Consider the following 22631-nt stretch of genomic DNA (forward strand, 5'->3'; position numbering starts at 1 on the left):
AAATCGAAAAAGTTCTTGACCACAGAATAGACAATAGAAAGGCAGGAACCAGAAACGCTTTCCCCCGACGATATTACACTGAGACATTCAACTCATGAAGTAAATGAGGTCAAAGGACTTAACTTCCTAAGCAAAAAATCACAAAAAATCCATTCATCTAAAATCAAACGGAAGATTAAAACAACATAATAAAACATTTTTCTTAATTTTAAAACACAAAAAAAAATATAAAAAAAGGTATATGTGCTTCTATTCCTTTTCGAATAAAAAAAAAACAAATTTATTATGTGCTCCTTTGAGAGACCGTTCCTTTGAGAACGAAAAACTTCTTTACTGAGAAAATATTTACGAGCCATTTCATAAAAAAACACATAACAAAATAGCACAGAGCTCCCTTAGAGAATATCAAGTGACTCTCTATATATAATTTTTCTTAATAAAAATAAAACCATCAAAACATGACCCCAAACAAAAAGTAATAATAATAAGAAAAGAAAAACATAACAAAATAACACAGAGCTCCTTGAGAGAATATCATATGACTATCTATAACAAAACTTAAAAAACAATAACTTAATAAAAAATATTTTACTTCTACATACTTTTAGATTAATATCGGTATCAGCACGCCACTTGAACGTAAAGGTCTTCAACGAAGAAACTATTGATATAATTAGACTCAAAAATCTACAATTAAAAAAGAAAATTAGTAACCTTATAACTAACAACGCTGATTAATAAACGGATTAGGTTCAGCAATAAAGTTAATCTCTGTCAATATGGACGCTCAAGATGCTGTAGAAATTGAAAATATGATTAACAAATCAAAGAAAAATCTCAAAACGCACAAATCGAATTATCTCGCCAAAACCAATTAAACACCTTCTTTGTAGAAAAATTAAAAAAACATAACTGATCATATAAATAAAGAATAAGAGATAATATCCATGGTAACAGAATTATAAAGGCCGAATACAACTTAATCAAAAATCAGTATCTTAATAGACTTGGTTACAATATCAATGTACTTTTCCAACACGTTAATGACATTTCAAAAATAATTAACATATTTTCCAAATTTATTTTGTCAAAAGAGGTATTTGAAACTATATCACATATATTTCAGATCGAATCTGTTACCATACAATCAACAGAACACATCTATGAATTAATATGCCTACAAGCGTTTTAAAAGAACGATGAAATTTGTTCATATTATTAAAGTTTCAATTGTTTCTAAAACTAGTTATAAGTTTTCCCATTTCCTACCATTGGCGATCAGTGGAACTACGACAGGGAGCAAGTTAAAATGCCCAAGAGTAGAGGACATCTTATACTGCGAAGAGACAGCGGCGAAGGAGAACCGAAAGCAATCGAATTGTATGAAGAAAATCATCAAAAACCAGCAACCGACGTGCAATTAAGTTGACAGAGTGCCGATAAAATACATCAGTCGACTCGAAAATAACCTTCTCGTGGTATCAAACATACCGAGAACTCTCATCTCTTCCGATTGCACAGAACCTTTCTACTTAGAAAACACAGCTATCCTACACCAGTGTCACTATAAATGACATCGTCTACGAAAGCAAACCTCAGCGGTGACAGAGAAATTTACCATTAACCTGCCGGTCCACCCAACATTGTTGCCATTTTAGCTTATTTCAAGCTAGATTTAGCATATTTTAAAATGAAATAGCTTGAAAAATACTTTAAATGCATATAGCTTAAAATCTGGCTTATTTCAAATTTTATTTAGCTTATTTCGGCTTAAAAAAATTTATAACAAAAAATTTTTTTTTTTTCGATTGTATTATAATTTTTGGTAATTTTTATCGATAATTTGGACAAAAGTCATATTTTTTGTTGGTATTTTAATAATAATCGTTAGGAAGTTTCGGTCACACTGAAATTTTGCACATTTTTGTTTTGCGTTTGTTGTTGCGTAGTTTAAGAAACATGCCGAAAGTGACTTACAAGCAAAATTTCCGCGATTCGTGGTTAAATTTTGAAGAATTTAAGCAGTGGCTACGCAAAGCGCCAACCGACTCCACAAAAGCGTACTGCTGCTTTTGTAAGGTATCGATTGGGGCCAAGTTATTTGAGATACGGCAGCATGCTCAAGCTAAGAAACATATTGCGTGCATTGCAAGCGTGGCACAAAATCATACAATACATTTTGGTAGACAGCCCACAAAAACAGAGGAGCAGGAGGTTGCACTTTGTTTATACATTGCTGAACACTCGGCCATAGCACCTATTGACCATTTATCCCAACTGTGTGTCAAACAGTTTAAAGCGTGCGATGCAACTGTCGACATAAAGTTGAAGCGGACAAAGTGCACGCACATAATAAACGATGTATTGGGAGTCCACTTCGAAGACGATTTGCGGAAGGATATAGGAAAGTCAAAATTTAGCTTGTTGTTGGATGAGTCCACTGATATAAGTGTGACAAAGTTGCTTGGTAAGTATAAAATAAGTTATGAACATTTGTGTACATTTATGTGGGCCGTAATTACATATATATGTTTGTGTCTTTTTTAATCTTTAGGCATCGTCATAATCTATTACAGTTTAAATAGCCAAAGTATGATTACGACATTTTTAAGTTTGGTTCCCATTCAGTCCGGCGATGCTAAAACAATTGCAGCAGCTGTAAAAATGGAACTTAGTAATTTAAAACTAGATATATTGAGCTTGATAGGAATAGGCACTGATAATGCCAGCGTAATGACTGGCGGTAAACAAAGCGTTTACACAGAGTTGAGAAAGAGTGTGCCTTCCTTAATATTAATAAAATGTGTGTGCCACTCAATTCAATTGGCTGTAAGTCAATCCACGAAGAAAAATTTTCCAGATCAATTGGAATATATAGTTGCCGACACCTACTCTTGGTTTGCGAAAAGCTCTTACAGACAAATGCTGTATAAAAAAGTTTATGAGTGTTTAAATAATGGGCAGGTATATATAATTGTGTTTAGTTTCATTGTCAATCGAAGTGTTCGTCCAAAAATATGTGTATATGTATGTATTAACATTTAGTTTTCATGCTCGTCTGAATTTTTTGTAAGTAGACTAACAGGTTTGAATTTTTTATTGTTATGCATTTTTGTATATCTATTATAAATTTTGTTTGTATTATTTAGGCACCCTTAAAAATTCTCAAGGTCAGCGACACTAGATGGCTATCCATCGAAAGTGCAGTATCTCGAATCGAGGATCAGTGGGAGGAATTAAAGTTACACTTTGCCTTAGCCTCTACAAATGAAAGTTGTCACAAAGCAAAAATATTGAATATGCTATTTGAAGATGACAAAAATAGGCTTTATTTTATATTTTTAAAGCCAGTTTTAAAAAATATGCAAATTCTGAACAAATTGTTTCAAAGCGAGCAAGGCGATTCGTCGAAACTTCTTAATGAAATTATATTGGCAATCAATGCGCTAGGAAACCTCATAATTCCTCCCGATGCTAATATTGATATTTTTAAAGATGATTTGGAAGATTGTGCAGTTAACGACTTATATATGGGGTATGCCTTTGAGAAGGAAATCAAAGACGAAAAATATTTTGATGAAAAATATAAAATCAGAGAAGATTGTAAAAACTTCATCAAGGCTTTAATTATTCAACTAAGGGAGAGGTAAGCTTTAATTGGATTTTAATAAAATGATATGTATTAATCTGCAGCGTAATTTCAGACTTCCTGATAACATTGAAGTACTAAAACAAATGGATATTTTCGCCGTTGGCAATATGCTACAAGCAAATAAAACGCCAGATAAAATTATTTCGTTGTTGGAACATCAATATGAAAATATTGATGAAATAGTATCCCAATTTGGAAAAAATCCACCTTATTAATTGGGAAAAAAAGGAAATAACTATAGAGTTTTGGTCAGAAGTTTTGATGTATAAGGATGCTGGCCAAAACAAAGCTTTCGAGCAACTGGCGTTATTTGCTTTGCACATTCTTTCACTGCCATGGTCGAATGCTGCGGTTGAGAGGGTATTCAGCCAAATGAACATGGTCAAAACAAAGTTGCGCAACAAAATGAATTTAAAAAGCTTGAACGCAATTTTAAGAATAAGGTTTGTTTTTGAAATTTTAAATTATTTAAAATATACTAAGTATTTTTTTTTATGTTATAGATATGGACTGCGACGTCATGGCAAATGTTGCCATGACTACATACTTCCAACGAAATACCTCGCTTTAGTCAGCTCATCCGCTAAATATATGGAATCGAATGATGAAGTCGATGAAATTATTTCTTTGCTCTGATAGCTATATAAATATAATATCAATAAAAGTAAAAAATCAACTATTTTAATGTTTTCCATGGTTAGCTTATTTTTAGCTTAATTTTTTTTAATTTTTAACTTATTCTAGCTTATTTTTTTCTTCAATCTAGCTTATTTTATTTCTCAAAATCTGGCAGCACTGCCACCCAAACGTTGTACCCAACGAAACACTAAAGTTCCCTACCTTGGAGAGGCTTGACGAGGATCTGTCCATCTCCAATGCGTCTACAACTCATTTTGTGGAGGTAATCACCAAACAGCGACATATAGCATCTTGGCCGCCTTAGAAATAATTATTCTTATTTTATCCGCAGAATCCTTCCAACGAAATCAAAGTACAACATTTGTTCCCACGATTCAATCGTAGCTAGCCGCTTCGATTATCGCCCCGACTCCCGTTACATCCTACACTCCGTTGTCATCGCTCTGGCCGTCGCTCTATTCCAAGGGGGGAGGAGTTATGAATCCACCCCTGGTCGGACCCATGGTCATGGATCCACCACTGGGTAGCACCATTTCGTACTGAGCTTCCGGGAGCATCGACCAGCAACGCCAACACCAAAAGCAAGCTGACACCGCTACACGACCATTGACCAGCAGCGTCAACACCAACTACTAGCTGGCACCGCTACACATGCACCGATGACTTGCTGATAATTGGTTTTATTGATGAATCCCAATCACATGCACATTTTAAAATCATAACTATTTTGTATTTTGAGAATAATTCATGTATTGTATGTATATGTATGAATGTCTGCATGAACATTAGTAAATAAATACAAAAATGTTGTTAAATCAAAAATAAATATATACAAAAATGTTGTTGAATAATAGTAATAGTATTTTGAAGTGAAATCTACGTCTTACTTATACGTCCATCTATTTGCATATACAATACACAATACAATATTTAATAAGTGCAAAAATTTTGATGAATAATAGTAAACATTTAGAAGTGAAATTTACGTTTTACTTATAAATTCATCTATTTACGTATACAATATCTACACCCACACATATATGTATATAAATAATACTTTGAATTATATTAAAATAAAAACCGTTTTTTTTGTTTTTTTGAAGTTTTATTGTCTTTATAGTTTGATTCCCAATTTTGAACTGATTTTTTTCTTATAACTTTGGGTTTTATCGGTGACAGCGACTCTAGGAGCGAAAGTGGACTTCGATTAGAAGATTTCGATTGAAATGGTGGCCTGATGAATAAAAGTTTATAATTTGTTCATGTCTGCTGTCGTCGGTAAAGGCGTGTGAAATGTTTATAACAGGCGTGGGACATGTTTATTTCTAATGTTATGTCTGATTAATTTGAATAACTCCTATAGTAGGCTCTTGAATGTTATGTTTGACAAATGAAGTAATGGGTACCTCGGGATATACAGGTTGGGTGAAGGGCTTGATGTCTAGAGTATTTGGAAATATGTCACTCTCCGCTGCCTTAGAACATTCAACATCCTTGTTGAATTTAACAAAAAGTTATTTTTTGTTGGTTAGCGCCTGTAAATAAATATGATGTAAGTAGAGATGGTTAAAACTATAATTATTAATATTGTGAGTACAATCCACTTGTAAACTGTTTCTTGTTTTTCTTGATAACTAATTTATTTATATATTTATTTATTTCGCCAACGATTTTCATTTCTTAACTGGCTATTGAAAAAAATTATCAATCAATTGAATTCAATCAAAGATCAGACTTGCTTGAAAAATAATTAAGTGTGTATTGGTTCATATAATTTTACATTCATGCTAGATAATATAATTTTATATTCGTTAATAATCTTTGAAGTAGTACATTTTATGTTTCTTACTTCTAGAGTGCATTGTCTTAATTGTATTAAGTTGTTTCGCTGTATTATTTTGTTGAATATTTCGCATTCTTGTTTAATATGTGTTTTGCTTGAATTATGTATATGTTACAATGATGTTAGGTTCAATATATTTCATAGATTCACTCTCTGATACAAATGTGTGATGACAATTATCCAATTGATTAGTAAGAAAGTGAGAGATACATTGATCAGCGATTATAAATTTTTGGTCTAATATATTTTTAATTAAACTTGGTGTATTTTTCAAATAAAAAACATTGTGTTTACCAGTTACAAAATATTTAAAGTTATCATTTATGTCAATTTCTGTTATATCTGTGTATTTTATAGTTTTGTACTTTTGGGTTTCTTTAACTTAAGTTGGTATATGAACTAAAATAAAAGTGTTTGGCTGAAGTTTTGATTGATAAAAGTTGTTCGTCGTCTATGTCATCCAATTAAATATTAAATATTAAATATTCCTATTCTTGTTAATTGTAATCCCATTTGTAAATGATCAATATAGTTAAGGAAAATGTTTAATAAATATCTTACAAGAAAGGAAGTAAACTTCGGCAGGTCGAAGTTTGTATACCCTTGCAGTTATTGCAAAAATTAAATGTTCTTGACAACATTAAAATTATCATTTACTTGCGTATATGTTTAAAAACATTGAAGCTATGATGATTTGCAGCTCAATTATTCGATAGTTCCTATGGCAGCTATATGATATCGTTTTCCGATTTTAATAAAAAAGCGTAATTCTTAACTGTCAAAATATTAAAAGGTCAAGAAACTTTTTAAAAAAAAATTATGTTTATGGGGAAAACAATCAAAATGCCACCCTTTAGTTTAGATATATAAATTAAATGTACGATAGGTTCAATTGAAATTATTTCTTGATTTGATTAGCTGTGCTCGGAGTTGCAGCTATTTTGTATAACTAACTTGCCGAAAGCTTGACTTAAAATTTGTGTACATGTTTTCGCTATAGCTCAGCTGAATAGATAGCGAGATAAGAAAAACGAAGAACAAAGCTGCATAACAGCCCTGCGTGTGCAGCGCACACCTATGAGCATTTGACTAGGTGCTGGCGGTCTGCTCTAAACATACTACCCCCGTTGGAAGAGGCACGGTTCCAACCAAATGGGATTCGATGGGCAAAGCGGCTAGTTTGGTGACGGCCCTTTTGGTAAGACCTGTAGCTGTCCGGACCACAGCTACTCTGACGACGCCGTCCTTTCCGGGTATGACTTCATGGATGCACCCAAGCTGCCATTTCATCGGTGGAAGGTTGTCCTCCTGAAGCAATACAACACGACCGATTTGGATGTTGGATGTTTTGATCCGCCATTTGCTTCGTTCTTGCAACAGGGACAAATGCTCTCTGCTCCATCTTTTCCAGAAGTGCTGCTGCATTTGTGTTATTCTTCGCCAACTGCTTAACCGGCCTTCGCGAAGATGAGTAACGTCAAGCTCAGGAAACCTTGTGTAGCTGGAACCTTTGAAAATATGCGCTGGCATTAGCACCTCAAAATTTTCAGCGTTTTCTGAAATTGGACAAAGCTTAGAATGGCAGAAATTTCATATGCAAGAGTTCTTAATTCATCAAGGGCTAAGATGGCTGCACCGACAACTCGGTAGAAGTGAAATTTTGCAGATTTTACAGCCGTCTCCCATAGACCACCGAAATGTGGGGCACGCGGGGGTATGAACTTCCAATCAATCCCATTCGCTAAGCAGGAAGAAGTTATCGAAGCCGTGTGCGGTTCGCTCAAAAATAACTCCTTCAGTTCTGCTAGCTCTCGTTTAGCGCCAACAAAGTTTGTCGCATTATCACTCCTAATAGTACGAGAACTGCCTCTAAGGTTAATGAATCTTCTCAAAGCTGCAATGAAAGAATCCGTTGTGAGATCCTGGACGACTTCCAAGTGCGCAGCCTTCGTCGAAAAGCAGACAAAGACGGCGATGTAGCACTTGTGGGGTGCTTTGTTACGGGCCTCTGACTTGTGATAGAACGGTCCACAATAGTCCACTCCTGTGGTGTGAAAAGCTGGGTTAGGCTGAACTCGATCTACTGGCAGGCTACCCATCATGTGTTCCCAAGCCACAGGGTTCATCCGAAAGCATCTGACGCATTTGTTGATGACGCTAGCCACGAACTTTCGGCCTCCAAGTGGCCAATACCTTTGCCGTAAAGCAGCGAGCAACGCCTGTGGCCCTGCGTGGAAGTATTTCTCATGATAATAGACGATAATCGCTCTGGTGACCGGATGATCCTTGGGTAACAATATCGGATGCTTAGCCTCGTAGTCCAAGCTCGCATTTTGAAGCCTTCCAAAAACACGAAGTAAACCCTCAGAGCTAAGTATTGGCTTCAGAGAAATCAACTTGCTCTTCGGAGGACAAGGCTTGACTTGGTTAAGAACCTCATACTCCACCGCTATGTGAACCTGTTGAATGCTCTTTAGAAGCAGAACGGTTCCGAAGCTGATCTCGTCAACGGTAAAATAGATGGTTGAAGGTAATGATTTGGCTCTGCAACTTGAAATAAATCGATAAATGTACGCGAAAACACGCTGCAACTTGTCGAATGAGTTGAGAAACTTGCAGTTGATAGATATGTCAGTGCCAACGGTTCCAATTAGCGCCATGGAACGCCGTTCCGGAAGGTTCTTTACTGCATCTAATAGGGAGGGCCAGTTCGACGCTCCTTTCAGTAGAAATGGAGGTCTATTTGCCCAAAGGGAGTACTCCAGCAATTCTTTGGGGGTACATCCGCGCGATACCACATCCGTCGGATTCAAGTCTGTTGGAACATGATGCCAAGCCATTCCTTTCGTCATTTCCTGGATATTCTCGATTCTATTAGACACAAATACGTTGAACTCCCTTGGAGCCTGCCGAATCCAAGCCAACACAATAGACGAGTCCGACCAGCAGTGAGAGCTGCAATCAAAACCTATGGTTTCCTTAACGTTTACGAAAAGCTCAGCCAATAAACACGATGCTGAAAGTTCTAATCTTGGTATTGTTAAAACTTTTAAGGGAGCCACTCTAGACTTGGCGCAGAGTAGATGTGCTTCAGCGTTGCCATTGGCCTCCGACCGCAAATATAAGCACACGCCGTAAGCTGCTGTGCTAGCATCACAGAATCCGTGCATCTCGACGGAAGCCTGCGATTGCATTACGAATCGTGGAAATTTTAGGTTCTGGATGATCGACAACTGAAAGGTCAACTCCCCCCATGACGAAAGAAGGGGCTCTCGCAGTGTGTCGTCCCAATCCATGTTAGTGCTCCATAGCTTTTGCAAAAAAATTTTGGATTTTGTAACAATGGGTGCTATTAAACCAAGCGGATCATAAAATTTCGCAATTGTTGACAACACAATCCGTTTTGTTGCTCGTTGACTTGATAAAATTTGTGCAAAGTTAAAGAGAAGATTATCCGAAGATGGAACCCAGACCAACCCCAAAGCTTTGGCGATAGCTGATCCGACGTGGAATTTAATCAATTTAATCGCTTGCTTCATTCGAACACCATTTTCGGATCAGAAAGTGGCCGCGCGCCAGAAGCTCCTTTACCTGATGACGAATTTCTTTCACCTCTTCCACATAGAAATCTCTACGAACGACTTTAGCTCCAACTGGAAATGATTCCTCTTCATCATAAGAGAGCTGAGAGGCAGCCGACTTGGTTCCATAGGTTACTGTGTTTAGTTTATAAACACTCAATTAATCTGTGGAGTTCTCTCGCCAAATGATACATTGCAATAAGCCATCAGGGTACGAAACACGAACGCAGCGGTACATCTTGCAGGTAGCTCCACAAAGAGCTACTTTAAAAAATCTAAACCGAAGCAAAATATTAAAATTTTTTGCTGAATTGTTGGTCCTGCTAGAAGCAAGTCGTTTAGAGCTATCCCAGATGTAGTTTTTGCAGAACCACCAAAGACGACACGAAGTTTAGTGGTAGTGCTTTCAAGCTACTGAACAGAATGGTGAGGCAAGAAAAATTGTGGCACCGCTGGATCCCTTAATGCGAGAGACATGTGGCCTAAGTTGAGGTATTCCTGTAAAAATGCCGAATACTGCGCTTTCAGATTGGGGTTTTTATTTAGTTTTGATTCCAAACTTTTAAAACGACGACGGCCCAGACAGTAGGAGTCACCTAAAGATTCGAATCCCAAAGTGGATAAAAGGCGAACCGAATATTGACCATTCTCCAGCCTAATGCAATTTTCTTTGAAATGCTGCTCGCATCGTAAGTCCTCGGCCAGCATCGATGGTTTTTCTGAGCTAATGTCTTCAATCTCCCAAAACCGCTTTACTACGGCAGCAAGTGTGTCATCATCTGAATGATCAGCAGGATCCTTGGCAATGGCAGCCAAGACAGATTTGCGATTTAGCATACTTGACATCCCTCCAGAAACTATCCAACCAAGCTTGGTGTTTTAAAGCGTGGGCAAGGTGCTATCCAAATTAATTTTCCCTTTTGCGATTATTTCGAAGAACAGACCAGCGCCAATTAAAAGATCAATTCGTTGTGACTGGTTGAAATGTGGGTCAGCTAGCGAAATGTTTTGTGGCATCCTCCATCTTGTAGTATTTATATTGAAATTTGGCTGGTAATCAGTGATACTATGGGTTACAACAGCTGCGAATGACGCACGATAGCTTGCATCCCGTGATTGCGCCAGAATATCGACTGCCTTATTGTGCGATTGTTTAAGTTTCAAATTAAGTTGGCTAGCTAGGCGCGTAGTAATAAATTTTAACTGAGAAGCTGAATCTAATATTGCTCGGCAGGGCATAAATGCATCAACTCTATTTTTTACGTAGATTATAGCAGTTGGAAGCAGCACGTAATTCATTGGCATTGAATTTAAGGTTTATGGTGGAGAGTGCGTTAAATGGTGATTAGGTTGAGATAATGGAGATGAGCATGACACTAGTGATGATAAAGTTGATGGTAATGGCTGAAAGCTTATAGATGGGTCGGATGATGGAGATGAAACTGAGGTCGATTGTATGGATGTCTCTGGGATAATTTGCAGTAATGAATGGTGCTTCATGCGACAAAGTTTACAATGAGTTGACTTACATTGCTGCAAGCTATGGCCTTTGCGAAAACAGTTGAGGTAAAGGTGCATTTTCTTTGATTCCCTATATCGAAGATTGGGACTCAAGCTTAAAAATCGGGAGCATTTTGGCAAATAATGATCTCTAGCATCGCAAAATAGGCAAATTGGATGGTTTGAGTTAGTAGCAGACGTAATCAGTACACTTGGGTTATATCTATGCATGCTTTTTCCCACCTGATGGTGTGGTGTTTAAATTACCACAGCTAGGTCCAAGTTTTCCATCAGCCGGCACCTCTTCTCCAAAAACGACTCCATAGCATCCCAGGTAGATAGCTCAGATATTGACAAATCATCTTCCCATTTTTCACGGGTCCTTTGATCCAGCTTGTGTGTCACGATATGAATGAGAAATCCATCCAGAATTTGTTGTGTAGTGGCCAGGGTACGGATTGCTCGAAGATGCGAATTCATCCAATCGCTGAGCTCCCGAAGACCCTTAGCTGATCCCTTCTCGACACCTTTTAAACCAAATATTGACTGAACGTGTGCCTGAAAGTGTAAAACTTTATATTCAAATCGATTAATAAGTAATTTTAAAGCCTTTTTATAATTTTCATTTGAGGGGTCGAGCGATCGTATGGTTTCCAAAGCCACGCCGCCTAAAGAGGAACTCAAATATTGTAATTTTTCAATATCACTTAGGTCGTTATCATTTCTAATGACCGTGGTAAAAGTTGCAATAAAGTCCGGCCATTCTGAGTACGATCCTTGAAAAAGAGCAATCTCTAGATTTGGCAATCGAGGGTTCCTAAATCTGAATGAAAGATTCGCATTGTTTATAATATCAAAGGATGCAGAATTGGCAGCTGTGGAACCCGGCAAATGCAGTTTGCGCAGAGCTGCTAAGGCCCGATTTAGTTTCGCCTTTAAATCCATTAAGATTGCGGAAAATTCAAACCGCGTATCCTTACTAATCTCCGAAAAGTCCAGTTTTTCCAGCGAAGTCTGTGCAGAATCGAATTCCAAGTTCATAGAGTTCACCCATTCCAGCCGCGCGAGGACATCAGATTCATCAAACTGCTTAGTAGCTCCAGCAGTTAAGTAATCTTTCATTGCGTTTAACTTCCGCAAAACGGAACGCACTTTGGCTCTGTAAAACTCGATGTCACTGGGAGCATCATTTTGAGGCTGAATCGCGTCTCCTGGGTTAACTGTATTTTTTTTTAATTGTCTGACCGGATTCAGAGGGCAGGAAACACCCTATGCCTATTGCCTCGCAAATGTTAATGCACCGAGCTTTGCCAACAACGTAACGGAAACTTTGACTTTGTTTGTGTTCTTTTTACCGAAATTTTTGCCTAGCAACAGCGCATTGACTTGGCAAAGTAATGTATGTGACCATACACATACACGGCTATTTACACATATATGTATGCAATATACGCGTTTAACAACAATTAATTGCGTTTCCTTTTATGTTTAATTTTTGCAGCACAACACAGTTTTGCTACTTTCATAGCGCGAAAATGCTCAAAAAAAAAACAAACGGCCGGCCGGCAGCGCTCACATAAAGTGTTCGTGTGTTTGTGACTGAGATGCAGCAAACGACAGCGAAAATAAGTTATTGCTTAAACGATATTAAACAATATTAAAAACCGACATGCAGACTCCGATTAAACGAATATCACGTCGGGGTCACCAAAATGTTTATGGGGAAAACAACCAAAATGCCACCCTTTAGTTTAGATATATAAATTAAACGCACGATAGGTTAAATTGAAATTATTTCTTGATTTTATTAGCTGTGCTCGGAGTTGCAGCGATTTTGTATAGCTGTCTTGCCGAAAGCTTGACTTCAAATTTGTGTACATGTTTTCGCTGTAGCTCAGCTGAATAGATAACGCGACAAATGTAGCGAGATAAGAAAAACGAAGAACAAAGCTGCATAACAGCCCTGCGTGTGCAGCGCAAACCTATGAGCATTTGACTAGGTGCTGGCGGTCTGCTCTAAGCAAATTAGAAAATAAAAAAATTAAATTTTTAAAAACATTTTCTTAAAATATTTTTTATTGTTTTTATGGGAGCTTTATGTTAGTGTCGTCCGATTTTGATGAAATTTAAACCGTAATTTTTAAATATTTAACCATTACTTAATGTCAAAAACTAAAAAAAATTTTAAAAACAGCAATGTTACAATTTTTTTATACATTTTTTTCCGATAGTTCCTATGGAAGCCATATGCTATAGTCGTCCGATCCAATTTTTTCATAAATTTTTTTCCGATAGTTCCTATGGAAGCCATATGCTATAGTCGTCCGATCCAATTTTTTCATAAATTTTTTTCCGATAGTTCCTATGGGAGCTATATGCTATAGTCGTCCGATCCGGCTCGTTCCGACTTATATACTACCTGCAATAGAAAGACAACTTTTGGGAAAGTTTCATGCAGATAGCTTTAAAGCTGAGAGACTAGTTTGCTTAGAAACGGACGGACAGACGGACGGACAGACGGATAGACGGACATGGCTAGATCGACTCTGCTAGTGATGCTGATCAAGAATATATATAATTTATAGGGTCGGAAATGTCTCCTTCACTGCGTTGCAAACTTCTGACTGAAATTATAATACCCTCTGCAAGGGTATACAAACAAAAAAAAACATACAAATAAACCAAACAATTTGACAATATTTAAATATAGATAATATGGGTATGAGACGTTATTATACGTTTATGTGTAGATGTAAGTATAATGCATGTAGACAGTATGTATTCAAATGTAAATAAGAAAAATATTTGAAGAAGATGTATATATTATGGCCTATGTGTAAATAAAAAAAATAACCAAAAAAAGATGTAAATAACCCTAATCATTAAATAAATAATCACACGAATTTACAACAAACACTACACGATAAAATAAGTAATTATTCTAAAAATCTAATAATAATAAAAAAATCTGACTGAAGCCGACTGGCTCCCGTAGCCGCCTCTTGGTAAGCGTGCCGGTCCTCCACGCCGTAATAATTTTCTTCAAAAAAATCTCTGGCCGTCTTTCTTGCCCGGGCCTCACAAAAAAAAAAAAAAAAATTGCCAGGCCAACTTGAGTGGGTTTTGTTGCCTGTGGACACTGGCGCGCTGCTGCAGCTCAAAAAAAATTATGTCGCACCAAGATACCGGGATTATGAAATCCGCACGTGCACCACAAAAAGAAACTTTACTTTGGCGAGGGGAGCACAACAGCCTTAACGCCTTGACCGTGACTTTCGTTATGGGCTCTCCTCTTCTCCTATCGCCTTTCCGAACTCCGGCTCTCGTGTTTTAAATTTGCTGGGTCAACGGCCGTTTAACATTTGGGGTGACCATCATAACAACGCAGTATTTTTCAGTATAAAATCACCCTTGCGCCGACATTCGATATGGCTATCGATAGCCCGGCCACAACAACCACACTGACAATGAACAACAATCCGATACGAAATCCAAAAAAGGGAATTGGCAGTGAAGAAATGGCCTTAATCCGTAATCTGGAGTCAGAACCACGGATTTGCAACCCGCAGGACACCTAGGAACTCAACAAGCGCCCAACGAGGGAAAACGCCCACGGAATCGAAAAGAATATGCCCAACGACCCAGTCTGAACTTCGGTGCTTCTTACTGCGGAACATCAGGTTATACGTGAAATATCTGAAACATATTCCAGATTTATATTTCTTCTCTCTTCCAGACACTCTTCGTTGGTCGATCATTTCCCCTTGGTGTACGTCGCCTTCTTCAGAAATCCCTTACTGCTTTAATTCCTTCACATGGTACACCCCGCAGAGCTTTCCGCGCATGTCTTCCACTTCATACATATGATTACCCACGGGCCTGCGAATCCTGCACATGACAAACTTTCTGGCGAATTTCGCATTAAAGTTCTTTCCAAAGTCACTTTGCACAAAATTCCTTCGGAAGATTTCTTGCCCTGGCTTGAATGTGATCTGCCGTGTGGTCCGATTATAGTATCGCGCGCTGGACTCGTGCGCTCTATGTATATTTCTGCGGATCGACTCGCGCAACAGTTCCAACCTATCTCCGTGATCTAGATCCCGGATTTGGCAGTCCTCCAACGAGTGCAGCTTTCTTGCCAACTGGTAATCAGCCCCACTCGTGAAAATATGCTGGCCAAACAGTGCAAAATACGGTGTAGAGCCGGTGGCCTGGTGTATCGAGCTTCTTAAAGCCGTTTCTATCTCGGGCAGATATAAGTCCCAGTCGCGGTGATCCTGATCCAAGTAGGCTCTAATCTCATTCAGCACCGATTGGTTCACTCATTCGGACGCATTGGACTGAAGAGAATTAACCGCCGTCCCTACATGTTTTATTTGGTACAGCTGTATCATATCCGCAAACTTCTTTCCCACGAATTGTTTTCCAATATCGGAATGCAGTATTTCCGGTACGCCAACCGTGTGGAACACTTCGCTGGTCAAAAACCTTTCGACTGCTGCTGCAGTGGAATCCCTCATGGCTTATAAAAAGACGAATTTCGAAAAATGGTCTACCACTATAAAAATGTAGGCTTTGCCACCTTTCGAGCGAGGATATTTTCCTAGGAAGTTCACATACGACTTTTGAAACGGGCGGTACATTACTGTCTCTGCTCCTAGTCCCGGCATAGGTGGTCTGTTTGTGGATTTCGTCTCTTTACACACTTGGCAGTCCCGAATGAATTTTCTGACCTCGGCCACCATTCCCGGCCAGTAAAATTGGCGTCTTAGTTTGAATAGGGTTTTTGCGACCCCTACATGTGACCGCGTGGATGGAGAATGGGCCTGCTCGATTAGCGTTGACGTCAGGGCCGTTGAAATCCATAGTTTCCAGCTATTTGCTTCTAACTCCGCCCTTCCATCTTCAACTCGAGTGCGTTTGAATATAAAGCCGTCCACTACTTTTAAATCCGGCAACCTCTCCTGATTTTCCTCGACCTCCTTTCTCAACTCGGTGTAGTCCGCCGCTTCAAACTCTACCGTTTCGAAACCCAAAACCTCCTCCTTTGCTTCCAACTCCACTTCTTCCACTGATCGAGACAACATATCCGCGACCACATTTTCTGAGCCTTTGCGATGTTCGATCACGAAATCAAACGCCTGCAATTTTAAGGACCATCTTGCCAGCCGCCCACTCAAATCCTTCAATGACATCAGCCATTTTAGGCTAGAGTGGTCTGTTATTATCGTGAACGGCATCAACTCTATATATGGCCTGAACCGTTTTACGGCCAACACGGCCGGTAACGCTATACTTAATTTGGCAAAGATTGAGCTTCTGAGAATAGAAAGCGATTGGCCTTTCACCGCCATCCTCTTCTTCCTGGAATAACACTGCTCAACATCCGATGCATCACATTGCACGTAAAACCTTTTAGAGAAGTGCAACACTGGTGCTGATATAAGCGCAGTTTCTAAGGCTTCCATTGCTTCCTTAGCGTCCTTCGTCTTTTCGAATTTCCGCCCCTTTTTTAAGGTATCCGTGAGCGGTGCTGCCAATTCAGCAAAGTTCCTGATGAATCTGCGATACCATCCGGCTGTCCCCCAAAATCGTCGTACTTCCTTTGCACTTCTTGGTTCCGGCATGTTTCGGATCGCATCCAATTTACCAGGATCCGTCCTCAGGACTCCTTTACCTATGATAAACCCAAGATATCGCAGCTCCTTAAAACAAAAATGTGACTTTTTGAGCCCTATCGTCAACCCTGCTTCTCGGAGACATTGAGAAACTTTTCTCAACGTTTCTATATGCTCGTCGAATGTAGGAGATACCACCAGCAAATCATCCAGGTATAAAAACATCTTCTCCCTAAGCGTTTGAGGTATCACTTTGTCCATCAAGCGACATAAACGTTGGGCAGCGTTGGTTAATCCAAACGGCATCACTACGAATTGGTACAACGGCCGTCCCGGCACTGTAAACGTTGTGTACTTTCTATGGCTCTCTTCCAACTCTATTTGCCAAAATGCATGCTTTAGGTCGTCGCTCGTTATAAATCTGGTCGTATCAATGCCACTCAGTATGCCCTCTATATTTTACTGCGGATATGCATCCTTTATAGTTCTCTCATTCAGCTTCAGGGCATCTAAGCAGAGTCGATTTTTACCAGGCTTTCTAACTAGGGTAATCGTATTGCTCCAGGCGCTATCGCTCTCTTCAATGACCCCTAGGCGCAACATTTCATCCTCTTCTTCTATATAAGCTTTTGCACAGCAGGAGATACCGGATAATGGCGATCTTTTACCGGAACTGCCTCCTTTACCAGCTCAATAGTGTGCTTCATAACGGATGTTCTTCCCAATCCGTGCTCTTAAAAGACAGAAATGATTTTTGAACTTCTTTTAACTGCGACCTTTGGTTGTCATTAAGATCGTATGGTTCAGGATCTATCCTGTTCGGTACCGGAAAGCATTAGATTGCTTTCCGTCGTGAGTTCTTCGAATATTTCTGGTGCTATCCCAAATCCACGCCAAAAATCGACTCCCAGATACAGCTCCTGTTCCAGAGAAGAACATAGAAAAATACTCACGTTGACATTGGTACCCTTAAATTTAACTGAATTTGTATTTTTCCTAATATATTCTGGGCTGATCCACTTGCAGTTCGCACCTTTGCATGATAGGGTTGCCAAGGAATTCCCATTTTGCCCACTAACTCCTTGCAGCCTTTGCCCAACAAGCTTACGGATGCGCCAGAATCCAGTAGCCCACGAAATTCCATTCCGGCCATACATATGGGCGCGGATCTGTTCTGGCTTCTTTTCTGCCTATGGCCGTAACTGATCGTTGCACCTTCTGCCGTTCTTGCCGACGTTTCTTGAACCTTTCTTTAGCTTTCTTAACTCTTATTGTTATTAATGTCATTCCCATCAGCTGATTCCTGCAGTGTCAACAATACCCTGTCAGGATTGGATGTTGTTTCTCTGACCGCAGCTTGCTTGCTGTCTTCCTGTTTTAGTGCTGCCTCCTCGGAATTTCCGCAGGCTCTCTCCCGGAACGCAGATTGCCTGCTACTCCCGCATTCCGGAGACCGTTTCCCTAGCTGCATTTGGGGCATCTTGGAGTAACTGTGTATGCCAATCCACATTTGTGGCAGAACAGATTCCGTTGCTCCGCTTCGCACTCCTTAAAACCATGACCCTTCTGCTAACAGTTCCACACACCATTGGATTCCTCATGGACTCGACACCGATTGCTTCCACGGCTTCCTCTGAACCGCCTACAGCCTCCCTGTCTCCAAGCTCCAAATTCCGAATCTCGTCCACTTTGCCTACACGTCCCTCATGCCGACTTCTGCAGACTACTGGGACTTGTGAACGCAGCCTTCCGTAATCTGGAGCGAATTCTCGTTCCGCCTCTCTGCATTCTTCGTTAAGATGCTCTAGGTTTCGTTTTGCAGTCCAGTCATTGTCCACACTAAGCCCAACCGAAGCCACCAGTCGCCGAATTGCCGTGAAATACTTGTCTAACGATTCGCCTTAATGTCCTGAATTCGGTCTTAGTCGCTTCTATTATCGCAATAACGCCGCTCCAAAGCAGTTTTGAGCTCGGACGGCTTTGTGCGGATCATTAGCCAGTACCACTCGGAGGCATCTTCAACCAGAAGGCGATGGAAATCGCCTTTGGCCACGGCATGCCGTAGTGTTGTTGAAGGTGTTCTACCCGAAAGATAAAATCCTCGGCGCTCATGGTTCCTGTGTTGCCTGCAAATTGGAATCCCCATTTGTCGAGAGGAATATAGAATCTCGACCGGTTCGGTCCTCGCTGATCTGGCATTCCCACCTTGGCATCCTTCTTGGTCCTTGGCCATACATCGCTGCTGGAGTTGCTCCCTGATACCTTGCCCAATTGCCCACCCCTTGGCTGCTGTTTGCACCAGGCATGTTGGGTGCAAATCGGTTACTAATATTGACTGGCAAATGTAGCAGCGATTGAGACACATTCGATATTCCATTCTGCCCAAGACTCGGAAATAAGTTCCTATTAGCTGGTCTCAGCCGCACTTCCGGCGCCTTCCTGCTGGCTTCTGTCTTCCTGAATGTTTTGCTGACCGGGCCGACTAATGAGTGGCCCAATTCGGCTGTTCGCACTTCCGGCTGATGATGACGACGTTGGCGAATTTCCTTTTAACTCCAGTTGTTTCATCAGTTCAGCGAATCCGGTCTGCATACATTGTTCGATTCGCTCATCTACCAACTGTTGCATGTCGATTCTTAATTGCTCCTGGGACGTCATAATTAACAGCTCGATTTCCCTTCTGTGGCCTGAGCCTGAGTCTTGATCTTGCTCTGAATTCTCGTTGTCACTCATTCTGGACAGGTGAGTACTTCTCATTGAATTTTGCATATATATTTAAAACTATTAACTGATCCTACCTGAACCAAATGAACTATTTTTTATTTATTGACGGATTTCCCATCAATTTTTTCAACCAAATGGGAGAAAGGGATTCCAGTAGATTTAGGGTATACAGGGTGCATTATATTGGTATGAAGGTAGCGATCCCGAATTTTTTTCGTCGACTAGCTAAATTATCAACTTAATTGATAATTACCAGTCAAAGAAAAAAAAATCCCAAGACATTACCAATTCTTATTAACTTTCCTTTCCTTTAGGTATTACCTCTTCCACCGCCCGAAGCTACTTTCTCACTAACCATTGTAGCAAAGGACATCGGACTACAACTGAATCGCTACAAAAAAGGATGTGATTTCGGATCCTATTTTGGACGCCGGTTGCTGGATGGGTAACTCTTGGAAGGGAAGCAATCAGAATTAGGTTCTAATTTTCCTAATAAAAGAATTTAAATCATCTTTAGACTGGACATAGATATACAATTCAATATTATGTAATCTTAATTTTATTTAATTAATTTCCCTACTTTTTTCACGCTTTCACCGATCGCAATAGGTCACCTTTTCGGAATGATCATGACCTAGTCGCCGGCTTCTCCCATATCTCCGTCATTGTCAATCAACTAGTTTCTAATACTTAAATCTTTATCACAGATATATATCACAGTTGAGCACTTACTTCTAATATCACATCGATCGCAAATCTACTCCTGGCTTATGCCGAGCTGATGTCGTCACTGCATGAAAGAGATAAATACTCAAAAATGATATAAACCTAATAGAAACTACGGTCCTAGAGCCTTGTTTAATAACGAGTAGTCTCTCGAGCAACGTTTTTCCTAATTTTCTCCCAGTGGAGTCTACAGTGCTGCCTTTTCAAATTGGGCGCCATCTGTTATGGACCTGTGTGGTCCTGCGTGAGTCGGGCTGCCCCAGCTAGCTCGATTTTCCAGGGCCGTGGTTCCCCTTACCCTGCCCTCTCACACAACAACAGAAAACGTTAGACTCTCACTTCCTACGTTTCGCAACAGTCTATGCTGCACCGTAATTTATGAATTTAAATGTCAATTAACAAACAAACAAAAAAATACACAAACATTAGTCTTTTTAAACCGATACACATTTGGCAATTCTTTATTTATTCCTTTTTCTTTTTTTATTGCACCATTATATACCCCTTTTACTAATATCCCCCCCCTCTCCCATTAATTTATCTTTACTCCATGTTCATCTTTCTTATTTTCCTTTAATAATTCTTATTTACGTGTTTTTTTTTAGAACATATTACCTTTTTGTGGACCCCAGTGTACGTTCTCGGGTTTCCCAAAATTTATATACTCCTCGACCCTGACCTACCGTAAGAGCTCTTAAGGTTGTTTATACTTTCTTTACCAGGTGGTAAAAAAAAATGTAATTGTATACGCAAAGGAAAACTGAATTTATATTACTCTGGGCTCAAATCCCCACGCTCACTTGGGCCCCTCATGGATTTATATAAATAAAAATAAAAATAACAAGAAAGAAAGAAAACTTCGGCAAGCCGAAGTTCACATACCCTTGCAGCTATTGCAAGAACTAAATACTTTTGAAAACATTAAAATTATGATTTACTTGCGTATAGGTTGAAAAACATTGAAGCTATGATGATTTGCAGCTCAATTATTACATATATATTTTTATTATTTCTATGGGAGCTATGTGGTACAGTCGTCCGATTTTGATGAAATTTAAACCGTAATTCTGAAATAATTACCCCTAGTATGTCGAAGAACTAAGAAAAAAATGAAAAACAGCAAAGTTATAATTTTTTTTATTATTTTTCCGATTGTTCCTATGGGAGCTATATGCTATAGTCGTCCGATCCGGCTCGTTCCGACTTATATACTACCTGCAATAGAAAGACAACTTTTGGGAAAGTTTCATGCAGATAGCTTTAAAGCTGAGAGACTAGTTTGCTTAGAAACGGACGGACAGACGGACGGACAGACGGATAGACGGACATGGCTAGATCGACTCTGCTAGTGATGCTGATCAAAAATATATTTAATTTATAGGGTCGGAAATGTCTCCTTCACTGCGTTGCAAACTTCTGACTGAAATTATAATACCCTCTGCAAGGGTATACAAACAAAAAAAAACATACAAATAAACCAAACAATTTGACAATATTTAAATATAGATAATATGGGTATGAGACGTTATTATACGTTTATGTGTAGATGTAAGTATAATGCATGTAGACAGTATGTATTCAAATGTAAATAAGAAAAATATTTGAAGAAGATGTATATATTATGGCCTATGTGTAAATAAAAAAAAATAACCAAAAAAAGATGTAAATAACCCTAATCATTAAATAAATAATCACACGAATTTACAACAAACACTACACGATAAAATAAGTAATTATTCTAAAAATCTAATAATAATAAAAAAATCTGACTGAAGCCGACTGGCTCCCGTAGCCGCCTCTTGGTAAGCGTGCCGGTCCTCCACGCCGTAATAATTTTCTTCAAAAAAATCTCTGGCCGTCTTTCTTGCCCGGGCCTCACAAAAAAAAAAAAAAATTGCCAGGCCAACTTGAGTGGGTTTTGTTGCCTGTGGACACTGGCGCGCTGCTGCAGCTCAAAAAAAATTATGTCGCACCAAGATACCGGGATTATGAAATCCGCACGTGCACCACAAAAAGAAACTTTACTTTGGCGAGGGGAGCGCAACAGCCTTAACGCCTTGACCGTGACTTTCGTTATGGGCTCTCCTCTTCTCCTATCGCCTTTCCGAACTCCGGCTCTCGTGTTTTAAATTTGCCGGGTCAACGGCCGTTTAACATTTGGGGTGACCATCCAAACAACGCAGTATTTTTCAGTATAAAATCACCCATGCGCCGACATTCGATATGGCTATCGATAGCGCGGCCACAACACTGCCACCAATATAACCCCTTTTGTACTTTTCTCTGGCAGAACACCAGAGTTTGACCAATGCGAAAAATATAATAATGTCTATGAGTATTTGAAAAAA

At 39.3% G+C, this 22631-nt stretch overlaps 3 protein-coding genes across 7 annotated transcripts; 1 reads left to right on the plus strand and 2 right to left on the minus strand.

The window, feature by feature from the left end:
- The first annotated feature begins 1906 nt into the window (after positions 1-1906).
- Positions 1907-4008, plus strand: LOC128263691 (uncharacterized). 5 transcript variants are annotated; one of them, XM_052998780.1, is made up of 5 exons: positions 1907-2079; positions 2293-2467; positions 2555-3027; positions 3150-3646; positions 3705-4008. In XM_052998780.1, exons 1-5 carry the CDS (start codon positions 1960-1962, stop codon positions 3865-3867), a joined length of 1428 nt encoding a protein of 475 aa, XP_052854740.1. In that variant the 5' UTR covers positions 1907-1959; the 3' UTR covers positions 3868-4008. The 5 variants fall into 5 exon arrangements, with proteins under 5 accessions (XP_052854740.1, XP_052854738.1, XP_052854739.1 ...); XM_052998778.1 differs by having other exon boundaries at positions 1907-2467; XM_052998779.1 differs by having other exon boundaries at positions 1907-2467; positions 2555-2964.
- Positions 4009-7663: 3655 nt separating this feature from the next.
- Positions 7664-12337, minus strand: LOC128263705 (uncharacterized). The gene is made up of 4 exons (XM_052998800.1): positions 11948-12337; positions 11483-11773; positions 7775-9316; positions 7664-7690 (listed from the first exon to the last, which is right to left on the minus strand). The coding sequence occupies exons 1-4, from the start codon at positions 12335-12337 to the stop codon at positions 7664-7666; spliced, it is 2250 nt and encodes a 749-aa protein (XP_052854760.1).
- Positions 12338-15009: 2672 nt separating this feature from the next.
- Positions 15010-15735, minus strand: LOC128263706 (uncharacterized). The gene is made up of 2 exons (XM_052998801.1): positions 15599-15735; positions 15010-15508 (listed from the first exon to the last, which is right to left on the minus strand). Exons 1-2 carry the CDS (start codon positions 15733-15735, stop codon positions 15010-15012), a joined length of 636 nt encoding a protein of 211 aa, XP_052854761.1.
- Between the last annotated feature and the right edge of the window lie 6896 nt (positions 15736-22631).

The sequence above is a fragment of the Drosophila gunungcola genome, unplaced genomic scaffold (assembly GCF_025200985.1).
Source record: "Drosophila gunungcola strain Sukarami unplaced genomic scaffold, Dgunungcola_SK_2 000016F, whole genome shotgun sequence".
Taxonomy (NCBI): domain Eukaryota; kingdom Metazoa; phylum Arthropoda; class Insecta; order Diptera; family Drosophilidae; genus Drosophila; species Drosophila gunungcola.

What these genes read in the sequence shown, in the direction of transcription:
- LOC128263691 (XM_052998778.1), top strand. Translation starts at nt 1,960, where the DNA reads ATGCCGAAAGTGACTTACAAGCAAAATTTCCGCGATTCGTGGTTAAAT. An exon ending in GTCCAAAAATATGTGTATAT is followed by an intron (nt 3,028 to 3,149) that starts GTATGTATTAAC and finishes TGTATTATTTAG; the next exon opens with GCACCCTTAAAAATTCTCAA. An exon ending in ATTATTCAACTAAGGGAGAG is followed by an intron (nt 3,647 to 3,704) that starts GTAAGCTTTAAT and finishes GCGTAATTTCAG; the next exon opens with ACTTCCTGATAACATTGAAG.
- LOC128263705 (XM_052998800.1), bottom strand. Translation starts at nt 12,337, where the DNA reads ATGAAAGATTACTTAACTGCTGGAGCTACTAAGCAGTTTGATGAATCT. An exon ending in TTATTGCAACTTTTACCACG is followed by an intron (nt 11,774 to 11,947) that starts GTCATTAGAAAT and finishes TTACACTTTCAG; the next exon opens with GCACACGTTCAGTCAATATT. An exon ending in AATTTCACTTCTACCGAGTT is followed by an intron (nt 7,691 to 7,774) that starts GTCGGTGCAGCC and finishes GTCCAATTTCAG; the next exon opens with AAAACGCTGAAAATTTTGAG.
- LOC128263706 (XM_052998801.1), bottom strand. Translation starts at nt 15,735, where the DNA reads ATGAGGGATTCCACTGCAGCAGCAGTCGAAAGGTTTTTGACCAGCGAA. An exon ending in TTTGCGGATATGATACAGCT is followed by an intron (nt 15,509 to 15,598) that starts GTACCAAATAAA and finishes GAATGAGATTAG; the next exon opens with AGCCTACTTGGATCAGGATC.